The 13761-nt window shown below is 43.0% G+C and overlaps 1 protein-coding gene across 2 annotated transcripts in view; it reads left to right on the top strand.

The window, feature by feature from the left end:
• Positions 1-12626, top strand: part of GFRA4 (GDNF family receptor alpha 4) — a 435063-nt gene extending 422437 nt beyond the window's left edge. For both annotated transcript variants that reach the window (XM_056553308.1, XM_056553312.1), the window contains 4 exons: positions 1082-1191; positions 5013-5147; positions 6646-6803; positions 11584-12626. In XM_056553308.1, the coding sequence (XP_056409283.1) occupies positions 1082-1191; positions 5013-5147; positions 6646-6803; positions 11584-11727 (547 nt within the window). In that variant the 3' untranslated portion in view covers positions 11728-12626. The remainder of the gene's footprint in view (positions 1-1081; positions 1192-5012; positions 5148-6645; positions 6804-11583) is intronic.
• Positions 12627-13761: the final 1135 nt, after the last annotated feature.

Here is a 13761-nt window from a genome sequence, read left to right as displayed (position 1 = left end):
ATGTCTGATAAGTCATTGTTCCATTTCAGGAGCTATCATGAGAGATAGGGGTGTTGTCCTCAGCTAGCTCTCTCTCTCTCTATTGACATCTATTGAAGTTTTCCCGAATCTTTGAGTCGTCTTCTCTTGTCAAGTTTCCAATTTAATCTACCATATTTCCAGAAAGTCCAATGTGGCTGCCATTATGGCTATGAAATGCATAGTTACCAACATTTTAGAGGCCAGAAGAGGACATTTATGTCTTGCCCCGACCCCACCTGGAGACAACCCAAAACACATTGGTCCACACACTTTTGGGTGGGGAATACATTAACCCCACCCTGTTTATGGACCAGATAGTGGGATTGTCCCAGCTAAATGGGGACTTTTGTCACCTAGCTTTCCTATAAATATGAAAGTTATGTGTGCCAACTAAACAGCCATATGGGACCATGAAATCTATGGCTGCTTAGTAAAATTAGCTGTGAGTTTGAGTAAAAATTTAATGGTTGCCATACTAGTTGTCTTGCGTCTTTCCTAGACATCTGAATGGCATATGTGCCTAATTCCGCCATATGAGTTTATTGGATTTATCGCTGTTTAGCACAACTGCCATGTCCTTTAAGAAAGTCGTAATGGTGGCCATACTGGTTTTCCTTCCACTTTCCCAGCTAGTAGGAAGCTGAATTTTTTTGTTAGAAACTCGACAAGACTATATTTGCTACAACTTTTTTTTCCAGGGAAGAAAATGCTCTTTTACTACATGACAGCTCATACTGTGACCACAGTTATAGTACAGGCCGCGGTTTATGTATGGCTCCTGGTTGGATCTATATATCAGCACTGTGCTCTATAAATAAAGCGATACATTCAGAATGTGTCATTGTTCCCAGCATTACTCTATAGAACAAGACATATGGCCCCCGTACAAGACACACGGCCCGGCTGCCTCCTCATTACTTAAAGAGCAATGTGCTGTGGGTTACATGGGGCCGTCGGTATGGAGGGAATGCATTTTGTATCCGTGTGTTGCTTTGCCTTGTCTATGTGGGATACGTTTTTCCGGGAATGTTTATGTCTTCTTCTTATTTTCTCCGGTCAGGTCCCGGTTGGCCGCCTTTCAAATGGACTGTGAGCCCTCAGTGCAGTCTGTGACCGGATGTGCACGGGAGAACCATGCAGCTTGTCTGATGGCATACACCGGAATTATAGGTAACTTGTCATCCTGTTATCTACTTACTTGTCTACGGATGTAGAGGAGCTAACTTTGCCATTTAACTCTTTATTGTAGGTATTGCCAAAAAACTCATAATCAACCATGCATATCATAATACAATTTGAGTTGAACTATCTACCACATTGAATTAGTAAAAGTGAGTGCAAATGCACCACAAAGAACCCCACACTCACCGCTATACTGACGACTTCACATTCCAATGCTGGACGGACCGGATGAGGCTGCAGGAACGACTTGGGGCGCTCAGAGGGGCGACTTGGGGCGCTCATTGGAATGTGAAGTCATCAGTGTAGCAGTGAGTGTGGGGTTCTTTGTGGTGCATTTACACAAATTTTTACTAATTCATGTTATTACTCACATAATTCCCCAGCACCTCCGGACCACTACCCTAAATACTTCTGCCCTACAGCCTGCTTACCGACCCATACTTTTACGTATTAGGCAATAGGGTATATAGCAGTGCCGCCTGGGCTCTTTCTATGCATATCTACCACATTGTATTTGAGAATTGTTTATCCCTTATAAGTATTGACCCGGTGTTCCGTACAGAAGAACTATGTTTGACATTGATCATCTGAATGATTTAGAAATTAATTGGCAAACTTCAGATGGGCCTGACCTGTGCTTTATTGAGAGGGACTTCAGTCCCTCAGAGGGTAGTGTGTTACCAATTGTTTTCTTGGGGACTATGGTCCCAGCTGCCAGGAGCATTGTCTTTAAGTGATGGCTACATATCCCAGCTTGTTACCTGTATAACTGTATACCTGGAGCCAGAAATCTTACTCAATGATAGATGAACAAATACGGATCAATGCAATTCCATTGACAACGTATTTGAAACACATTTTTGTTGTTTTTGTTATTTTTGTTGTCAAATAAACTAACCATTACAATTATAGACTGATCATTTCTTGGTCAGCAGTCAAATGTACAAAATCAAATACTTTTTTCCTTCACTGTAGTATTAAGTGCAATATCTAAAACCACCCTACCATGTGCCATTTTGGTTTCTTCTTATGTGGCAGAAGAGTCTTTGTCCTTCTTCTCCTCTCAGGCACTATTCCTGCTACCTATATATTGCTATAACTACACCCCTAGTACTCATCTCCTGCCCACATGAACCATAATTTAAATAGTGCAGCGTCAGAGACAATCCCCTCAATAACCTTATAGTGTAAACACTCAATTAAACCTCCTAGAGCTTCGTGGATGTAAAACAAGGATGTAATTTTAGGGTTAACTGCAGTCACACCTATTCTAGTAATAAATGATAACCTGTTCACTGGATAAGTAATAACTGCTAGACTGGTGGGTGTCCGATTCCTGGGACCTCCATCAATCGCCACCCAAATTCTAGAACCCCCATTAGTTGCCAACCACTTGTGTTGAGCATTTACATTTGCACTCATAATGCAAGAGGGTTTACATATTAAAAAGGAACCCAAGGCCATTGCCCTGGGGCCTATGGAGGAAGAGGCCTAAATCAATTCTGTTACAAGGATGGCATAGTAACATGATCTAGCACCAGGAGGGAGCCCCGTTTAGCCCTTGCTGTGGGGGACTGCCTGCTTAATATCCAGTTCTCCAGGTGGAATAAATGCCATCTTCAATTTTTCCTCTAGTTTCCTTATGATTTGTTTACGTAGAGTAGACACTTGCTGCTTGTTAAGGCCTGGAAGCCTTCCGTGCTCTGTACAGAGTCACCTGCAGTACGGATTTGTGTCTGAGCCGATAATCTCCCGATAGAAGCTGCCCTATAGTTCAACCCAAGGCGGCAAACAAGAGCAGCTGTCAGCCTGGGCCCTGCGGAGAGCGGCTAATGTAGACATGCTGCGTGATGCCATGTATGAATTACTGAGGCCCATTCACTTAATGAGATGTTTGCTGCTGTTTACCAGGAAATATTTATTGGAGTTCATCATATGTAAAAGATAAGAAGGAAATACACGATGAAGTATTACCACACCACTCAAAAGCACCATTGTGGCTGAAGAAAGTTCCAAGATGCTTAAGAGTCTATTCACACGTACAATATTCTGCGCAGATTTGATGAGCAGGATTTTATGCTGCATATTCCAATGTAAACTAAATGATTGAATACAGGTTGTAATCCTGCGCACCAAAACTGCGCATCAAATCTGCGCAGAATACTGTACGTGTGTATAGACACTTAAAATGGCCTCTTCTTGTTCTCTTACACAACTCCTCTCATTCCTCAACTTCTTCTCTTGTTCCTCCATTATACTACTCATTCTTGCACCTCTCCTCTTGTTTCTCCACCTCTCTTCTTATTCCTTCATCTTTCCCCTTCCCTTTTTGTCTCAATCCTCCATATCTTTTCTCTTTCCCCCACCTCTTCTCTTATTTCCCCACCTTTCCTTTCATTCCTTAACTTCTCTTGTTCTTCCACTACCCTTCTTTTTCCTCCTCGTTTCCTCTCATCCGTTCACTTTTTGTCTTAATCCTCCATATCTTTTCTCTTTTCATCACCTCTTCTCTAGTTTCTCCACCTCTCCTCTTATTCCTCCACTTCTCCTCTGAATCTTCCACCTCTATCATTGTTCCTCTACCTTTCTTCTCATTCTTTCACCTTTCCTTCATTTCTCAACTGTTGCTCTCATTTCCCAAACTTCCCCTCTGATTTCTTCAGTTCTCCCCTTATTCCTCTATATCTTCTCTTTCCTCCATCTCTCCTCTCATCCTCTATATCTTCTCTCTTCCCTCCATCTCTCCTCTCATCCTCTATATCTTCTCTCTTTCCTCCATCTCTCCTCTCATCCTCTATATCTTCTCTCTTTCCTCCATCTCTCCTCTCATCCTCTACATCTTCTCTCTCTCCTCCATCTCTCCTCTCGTCTTCTATATCTTCTCTCTTTCCTCCATCTCTCCTCTCATCCTCTATATCTTCTCTTTCCTCCATCTCTCCTCTCATCCTCTATATCTTCTCTTTCCTCCATCTCTCCTCTCATCCTCTATATCTTCTCTCTTTCCTCCATCTCTCCTCTCATCCTCTATATCTTCTCTCTTTCCTCCATCTCTCCTCTCATCCTCTATATCTTCTCTCTTTCCTCCATCTCTCCTCTCATCCTCTATATCTTCTCTCTTTCCTCCATCTCTCCTCTCATCTTCTATATCTTCTCTCTTTCCTCCATCTCTCCTCTCATCCTCTATATCTTCTCTCTTTCCTCCATCTCTCCTCTCATCTTCTATATCTTCTCTCTTTCCTCCATCTCTCCTCTCATCCTCTATATCTCCTCTCTTCCCTCCATCTCTCCTCTCATCCTCTATATCTTCTCTCTTTCCTCCATCTCTCCTCTCATCCTCTATATCTCCTCTCTTTCCTCCATCTCTCCTCTCATTCATTCACTTTATCGCTCATTCCATAATCTTTCTTCTCGTTCCTTCACCTCATTCCTTTCCTTCTCTTATTGTTCCCAAACTTTTCCTCTTATTCTTCCAGTTTTCTTTTGTTCCTTTTTTCATTGCTCTATTTGTAGTCTCATTCTTTCATCACCTTTCCTCTCATTCATCCACTTCTCTTCTTGCTCCTCTGTCTCTTCTTTCTTTCCTTCACTTCTACTCTCATCTCTTCCTCCTTCTCTCTTTCTTTCATCTGTCCACTGGTCCCTGGTACTAGAATGTCTTAAATATCTTAAAATAACCTTAATGGGCATCAGTGGTCACCATGTTTCTTTTAATCTGATGTCCACTTCTTAGGAGTTGGGTATTGATGTCTTTTTCAGCTTAACAATCTTGTACAACCGGTATCAGATGTTATTTATACTGTTATTTACAGGTAGTCCGATCACACCCAACTATGTGGATAACTCATCTTCTAGTGTCGCCCCCTGGTGCACCTGTAACACAAGTGGAAACCGTCAGGAGGAGTGTGAGAACTTCCTGCACTTCTTCACAAACAACCTCTGTCTACGTAAGTTTATAGGGATATTTGAAATAGTTATAAAAATCCTAAAATCTGTATCTTGGCTTCGTAGATCACTGTATGTAATGATAGCAGAGTGTTGACTGTAGTCTGCTCAGGATTCTGATAGTTTGCCACCTATAAGATAACAGTGTACAGGTTAAATACTCATGAGTGCTTCTAGAAATGAATTAAAGCGGCTCTGGTGGAAAACAATTTATTTTATTTTTTTCAAATCAACTGGTGCCAGAAAGTTATACAAATTAGCAAATTACTTCTATTAAAAATCTTAATCCCTCCAGTACTTATCAGCTGCTGTATGCTCCAGAGGAAGTTGAGTTGTTCTTTCCAATCTGATCACAGTGCTCTCTGCTGACACCTCTGTCCATGGCAGGAACTGTCCAGAGCAGGAGAAAATCCCTATAGCAAACCTCTCCTGCTCTGGACAGTTCCTGACATGGACAGAGGTGTCAGCAGAGAGCACTGTGGTCAGATTGAAATGAACATCTATCTATCTCATATCTATCTATCTCATATCTATCTATATATCTATTTATCTTTCTATCTATCTTTCTATCTAACTATTATCTATCTCATATCTATCTATCTATCTATCTATCTCATATCTATCTATTTATCTATCTATCTCATATCTATCTCATATATATCTATCTCATATCTATCTATCATCATCTATCTATCATCATCTATCTATCATCATCTATCTCATATCTATCTCATATCTATCTATCTATTTATCTTTCTATCTATCTATTTCATATCTATTCATCTATCTATGTTATATCCATATCATATTTATCTGTGACGGATGGATAGAAAGAGAGATACATAGATAGATAGATATGAGATAGATATGAGATAGATAGATATGAGATAGATAGATAGAAATGAAAAAGATAGTTATGAGATAGATAGATAGATAGAGAGATAGATATGAGATAGATAGATAGACAGATATGAGATAGATATGAGATATATAGATATGAGATACATAGATAGATAGATAGATAGATAGATATGAGATAGATAGATAGATAGATAGATAGAAATGAAAAAGATAGATAGACACATACATAGATTTTTCTGGAAAGTCTTCCTTTCCTCAGAGCGGACATTATTGTGGGGCACAGCTGTGTTGAGGGGGCCGCGCTCCAGGTCTGCTTGGAGAGTGTAAAGATTAATGTTCTGCATTTGCCTTTCTGATTCGATCATTGGCCTCTGTAATGGCTCCGGCCGTCCTCACTCAGCCGCTCATTCCACTTTCGCAGTTGACTATCTGATCAGGCTCCCGTAAAACTGGTTTCGCTGCAAGCTGCCTAATGGCTGCCCTGACCGGCGTCTTGGCTTCCAGACCCTCGGCTCTCAGCAAAATAACAATTTTTTTTTTTGTCTATTTTGTATAATAACATTTTCTAGACCAGAATTTTTAGACCGTCCTGTTCGCTTTGATCGGTTATGACTTATTAACTTCTTTTTTGCTTCATAGAAAACTCTATTCATGCTTTTGGCAATGGGACCAACCTAAACCTGGCACTGAACCCATCCGTGACCTCCACAACGCCCAGGCACAAGGAGGAGAAGTATGCCAATGCCTCGGTCCCTGCTGTAAAGGAAAGTGTTAATGTATATGTCCAGCCCACAAAGGTAAATGGAATTACTGATAAACATTACAATTATTGTGTTATGTTTTTTCTCTATATTTTTTAGTACAGACCATAGTGAGTCTTTCTGTTGTCCAAAGTAGATAAACCATGTGTGCAGTGGTCTTCAAGCTGTGGACCTCAAGCTGTTGCAAAGCTATAACTCCCAGCATGCCCGGACAGCCGTTGGCTGTCCGGGCATGCTGGGAGTTTTAGCTTTGCAACATCTGGGGGGCCACAGTTTGGAGAAAATTGAAGGGGATACTATTCACTTCAATATGATCTGAGGCTGCAGTAACGCGATGCTGCCACTACGTGGAGTATGGAGTCTACTGCCTCCGTTCTCGTTCCTTGCGTAGTGAGGGTGTCAAACATCTGATCGGTGGGGGGTGCCAACACCCGGCAACCTGTCAATCAACTATTGATGGCCTATCCTGAGGATAAGCCACCCATAAGTATTTTCCTGGAAAACCCTTTCACTCCTGAATATTGAAACTGTAACACCAAGAAGGAACAATCGTGGAATTATGTAAATCACAGGATTGATAGACATGTTGATGAAAGGTTATTAATGGTTTTCTAAGGAATGTTCTACCACGCTTAATGCCTTTGGGCGCGCAAATCATCAAAATCCTTATGTCCCAGATGTTCTCGATAGGCGAAAAGTCTGGACAGGGTACATGTATAGGTCTTGTAGGACAGGGTACATGTATAGGCCTTGTAGGACAGGGTACATGTATAGGTCTTGCAGGAGAGGGTACATGTATAGGTCTTGCAGGACATGGTACATGTAAAGGTCTTGCAGGACAGGGTACATGTATAGGCCATGCAGGACAGGGTACATGTATAGGTCTTGTAGGACAGGGTACATGTATAGGTCTTGCAGGACAGGGTACATGTATAGGTCTTGCATGACAGGGTACATGTATAGGTCTTGCAGGACAGGGTACATGTATAGGCCATGCAGGACAGGGTACATGTATAGGTCTTGTAGGACAGGGTACATGTATAGGCCTTGCAGGACAGGGTTCATGTATAGGCCTTGCAGGACAGGGTACATGTATAGGGCTTTCAGGACAGGGTACATGTATAGGTCTTGCAGGACAGGGTACATGTATAGGTCTTGTAGGACAGGGTACATGTATAGGCCTTGCAGGACAGGGTACATGTATAGGCCTTGTAGGACAGGGTACATGTATAGGTCTTGCAGGAGAGGGTACATGTATAGGTCTTGCAGGACATGGTACATGTATAGGTCTTGCAGGACAGGGTACATGTATAGGCCATGCAGGACAGGGTACATGTATAGGTCTTGTAGGACAGGGTACATGTATAGGTCTTGCAGGACAGGGTACATGTATAGGTCTTGCATGACAGGGTACATGTATAGGTCTTGCAGGACAGGGTACATGTATAGGCCTTGCAGGACAGGGTACATGTATAGGTCTTGCAGGACAGGGTACATGTATAGGCCTTGCAGGACAGGGTACATGTATAGGCCTTGCAGGACAGGGTACATGTATAGGCCTTGCAGGACAGGGTACATGTATAGGCCATGCAGGACAGGGTACATGTATAGGCCTTGCAGGACAGGGTACATGTTTAGGTCTTGCAGGACAGGGTACATGTATAGGTCTTGCAGGACAGGGTACATGTATAGGTCTTGCAGGACAGGGTACATGTATAGGTCTTGCAGGACAGGGTACATGTATAGGTCTTGCAGGACAGGGTACATGTATAGGTCTTGCAGGACAGGGTACATGTATAGGTCTTGCAGGACAGGGTACATGTATAGGCCTTGCAGGACAGGGTACATGTATAGGCCTTGCAGGACAGGGTACATGTATAGGCCTTGCAGGACAGGGTACATGTATAGGTCTTGCAGGACAGGGTACATGTATAGGCCTTGCAGGACAGGGTACATGTATAGGTCTTGCAGGACAGGGTACATGTATAGGTCTTGTAGGACAGGGTACATGTATAGGTCTTGCAGGACAGGGTACATGTATAGGTCTTGCAGGACAGGGTACATGTATAGGCCTTGCAGGACAGGGTACATGTATAGGTCTTGCAGGACAGGGTACATGTATAGGCCTTGCAGGACAGGGTACATGTATAGGCCTTGCAGGACAGGGTACATGTATAGGCCTTGCAGGACAGGGTACATGTATAGGTCTTGCAGGACAGGGTACACGTATAGGCCTTGCAGGACAGGGTACATGTATAGGCCTTGCAGGACAGGGTACACGTATAGGCCTTGCAGGACAGGGTACATGTATAGGCCTTGCAGGACAGGGTACATGTATAGGGCTTTCAGGACAGGGTACATGTATAGGTCTTGCAGGACAGGGTACATGTATAGGTCTTGCAGGACAGGGTACATGTATAGGTCTTGCAGGACAGGGTACATGTATAGGTCTTGCAGGACAGGGTACATGTATAAGTCTTGCAGGACAAGGTACATGTATAGGTCTTGCAGGACAGGGTACATGTATAGGTCTTGCAGGACAGGGTACATGTATAGGGCTTGCAGGACAGGGTACATGTATAGGCCTTGCAGGACAGGGTACATGTATAGGCCTTGCAGGACAGGGTACATGTATAGGCCTTGCAGGACAGGGTACATGTATAGGTCTTGCAGGACAGGGTACATGTATAGGCCTTGCAGGACAGGGTACATGTATAGGTTTTGCAGGACAGGGTACATGTATAGGCCTTGCAGGACAGGGTACATGTATAGGCCTTGCAGGACAGAGTACATGTATAGGTTTTGCTGGACAGGGTACGTGTATAGGGCTTTCAGGACATGGTACATGTTTAGGCCTTGCAGGTTGTGCACAGTCGTACAAGCAACATAAAGCCTGGCGTCATGTTTGAAAAAGGGCTCCGGGGAAATGGTTGTATCATTGGTTCCAAGACCAAATCAATGTAATGCCGAGCTGTTAGTGTACCTGGAATGGAGACTAGAGAGGTCCGGCTACTATACATTATTCCACCCCGCACCATTATCCGGGAGTAGTGTTGGTTTGATGCTTTCTTGTGAAGGCCTCTTCATGGCATCGCAATTTCAATGTTGAATAAAAATTACCTTTCGTTTTGTGTCTACAGCTTCTATGCAGATTTATGTGTCTCCTTGGTTACAAATAAAACCGGTGTAGTCTGACTGGCGGTCATGACTTTCTCTCTCTCTCTCTGCGTCCTCTTCTTGGGGACCTACACACAGTTAAAGTGGAGGAGGGTGGAAGAGGGTAACACGTGAAAGCAGGACCAGACTATACAGGGTTTTCTTACTATCTGTAACGATGAGGACACAAGGCTCTGCATATAACTGATTGCACTAATTCAAGAATATTGTTGTTAGCCAAAAGGGTTCTCAACTTTTGACAATTTCGACTTGGTTAGAAGCACCCCTTTACAATAAGTAGTTAACAAACTGTCCTGCTGCAGTGAATCCCGAGTGATCAGCTGTAATCTGTGGGGAAACCAGTCAGGTATTATACAGTGCCCATTCAAATCACTGAGTCGTCTGTGTAATGCAGAATGGGGGGTTATGTCCTCCAGAGCGAGAGATACCATTTAACCCATTTCCACCCTATGACGCATACTTAAAGGGGTACTCCAGTGGTTTTCAGTACCAGAGCAGGATAGGTTTTCTATGGGTATTTGCTTCTACACTGGACATTTCCTGACACGGACAGAGGTGGCAGCAGAGAGCACTGTGGCCAGACTGGAAAGAACTACACAACTTCCACAGGAGCATACAGCAGCTGATAAGTACTGGAGGGATTAAGATTTTTAAATAGTAATTACAAAGTATTAGTAATAGTGAATAGTAGTTTAATTTACAAGTCATTTACGAATCTGTATAAAGGAAACCAAGCCTTAGGTCTTACCATATATAACGTTTGGCAATACGTTCCTGCCCCCAGGGAGGGTGAGGATATAATGTTTGTAAGTCTTCCCCACCACTCTGTAAGTAGTCCCCTGGGCGGGGAGTTATACTTACTGGGTCCCGTTGCTCAGGCCATGGTGACACCCCTCAGCGTGATTGACAGCGAGCGTCACCGTTCTGCCCCGTCTGCTTAGGGAGCAGAGCGATGACACAAGCCATCAATCACGCTGAGGGGGCATCACTATTGCCGGAGCAGCGGGACTAGGTAAGTATAGCTCCTTGCCCAGGCGACTACTTACAGGGCAGCGAGGGAGGGGCGGCAAGGATTTTACCATATATAACGCATTGACAAGTTATATATGGTAAAATCGAATGCTTGGTTCCCTTTAACTTTCTGGCACCAGTTGATTTGAAAAGATTTGTTTCCCACTGGAGTACTCCTTTAAGTCATGGGCGGTAATACGTTATTTCAAAGTGAGGTTAACAGCCTATGAAGCAAGCACAGACGTAGACTGTAAGTAATGGCTGCTATCAGCATAGAGAATTTCATAAACATACAAAAGTACCAAAGAATTTCAGATTTTTGGTTATTTTTGGAGTTTTGAGTTAACTGGGTCAAGGTTTATGGCACCTTTCCACTATATATAGAATAGGGAATGGAAAAAAGAAATAAAAAGGGAAAGTCCTTAACCAGGAAAACATACAGTATTTGGTGGCATGGGTCAGAACCGGGAACGGACCTCATTTTTCCTTTTCAACAAGGGACATTCTCATTTATGGATGCCATTGAATCAAACTTTGGGTATATTACAGAAAGCAATGTCCAACGTAGATATTTCTTTTCAATAAGTTTCTATCTTTTGGCTGATAACTATAATATATTTCTCCTAAGGTTTCAAAGGAGGAACCCTTCCTAGAAGGATCCAACGAAATCAAATCTGAGGTCTTCAACTCTCTGGTGCCATCATCCAGTTCCCGGTTGGTCAGCAGTGGTTGTTACTTTCTCCTCACTATATTTTTTCAAATCTTTATCTGAAGACGGCTGAGGGTGTCCCCTTTTACACACAAAATAAAAACAAACAAAAAAAACACTAAAGTTTCTGAGAGAAAAACAAAACTGTGTCTTCTCTATTTTTTTATGTTAATTCATGGTAATCTTAAGAGTCCTTCCTTTCATTTATCGTCTTTTAAAATAATATGGAACGTCTCTTATAGTCTCGGACTTGACTTTTTAGACACATTTCGGGAAGGCCGGGTGGCGGTCGCCTCGGGTCGTCTGGATTATTGGTGCAGTGTTTGTGCCACCCGTGCCTGTGTGGTCCTTTGGAGCATCATAGATAATACACAAATGTCTAATGGGACTCAGCGGAGCGCAAGGACAAGAATAACCGATACGCGTAACTTGTGGTGAAATCAAAAACATTCTTTCATAAAATTGTCGAAATTATGTTCCTAAATCCTATAGTAAGTAGGAAACAAAAACAAAAAAAACATAAAACATTGAAACAATCCTACTCTTTTTGCATCATACGGACCCTTATTTTCTACATTCTGGATGGGCGGAGGGCTAGAGATGTATAAATATTATGTATTATGGATTCATTTGTTAAAGGGTGACAGAAGAGTCAAACCATGAAAGATAAGGCTCTCCTAAGAGGGTGTCATCTCCAGAGCATCTTAAGTGCTTGTGTTCCTTAACTCCACCCCTCCCCCCCATCAAACCTTTTCTTGACGATCATCTGAGATCATTTCTACAAGATGAGCTAAGATAGCGCTTTCGCAATATAATGCAAGTTTGCTTCATCTTATGTCGACAAGAGAGTTTTACTTTCTAATAACTCAGTTATCCCCACTCCCCGGACCTTGGATTTTCTTTTTTTTTCTTCTTCTTTTTTCTTTTTTTTTGGAAAGTAGCATTAAATTGTACTATACAAAACCGGGTGTCAACATTTGTCTTTCATTTTAGTAGTCTATTATTTATTGTTTCTTTATTTAATATTGGTTAATAACTTTTGGGTTTCAATATAGACAGTTTTAGAGGTCTGGAGTCATCTATACCAAATGAAGCTCATGTTCCACATGTACTTTACCTCACATCTTCAGAAAGTGGTGACAGTGCTGAATGTAAGGCCACATTCACATCATGTTTTGGGGGCACATGTTGGGCTAAACATCGTCAAGCTGTCAAAATGGGATACCAAGGTATGAAATGACGTGTTCCCAGTGAGTCCATTGACTTTAAAGGGGTACTCCTCCCTAGACATCTTATCCTCTATCCAAAGGATAGGGGATAAGATGTCTGATCGCAGGGGTCCGACCACTGGGGACCCCCGGGTTCTCAGCTGCAGCACCTTGCTGTCATTACTGCACAGAGCTAACTCGCTCCGTGCGTAATGACAGGCAGTACAGGGGCCGGAGCATCGTGATGTCACGGCTCCTCCACCTCATGACGTCACGGCCAGCCCCATTAATGCAAGTCTATGGGAGGGGGAGTGATAGGCACGATGTCCCCTCCCATAGACTTGTATTGAGGGGCGGGCCATGACGTCACGAGGGGGCGGATCCATGACATCATGATGCTCTGGCCCCTGTATTGCCCGTCATTACGCATGGAGCGAGTTAGCTCTGTGTAGAAATGACAGCGGGGTGCTGCAGCCAAGATCCCGGGGGTCCCCAGCAGCTGGACCCCCGTGATCAGACATCTTATGCCCTATCCTTTGGATAGGGGATAAGATATCTAGGGGTGGAGTACCCCTTTAATGGGCTAATTGTAACTACATTCAGTCCATTTTCCCAACTATGTAGACAGTATTCTTGCACAGAAACGGGATACATTCAGCAAATGCACTGAACATTCTCACAATCGCCTAGGTTTAGGCCATAAAAGTCAAAAGGCACATCTAGCTATGCGTTGGCATCCCCTTTTGACAAGTGGCCGATGTATAGTCCAATGCATGCCCGAAAGGTTATGGGAATGGGCCTAAGGGCTCCCAGCTTAACTTCACAACCTGAGAAGATGGTTGAGAAGTGGTCATAGTGATAATTCTAGAAGGGTTCCTTCTAATAAACT

The sequence above is a fragment of the Hyla sarda genome, chromosome 1 (genome assembly GCF_029499605.1).
Source record: "Hyla sarda isolate aHylSar1 chromosome 1, aHylSar1.hap1, whole genome shotgun sequence".
Classification (NCBI taxonomy): Eukaryota; Metazoa; Chordata; class Amphibia; order Anura; family Hylidae; genus Hyla; species Hyla sarda.
The sequence above is the reverse complement of the archived record's forward strand: the minus strand, read 5'-3'. Positions and strand labels throughout refer to the sequence as shown.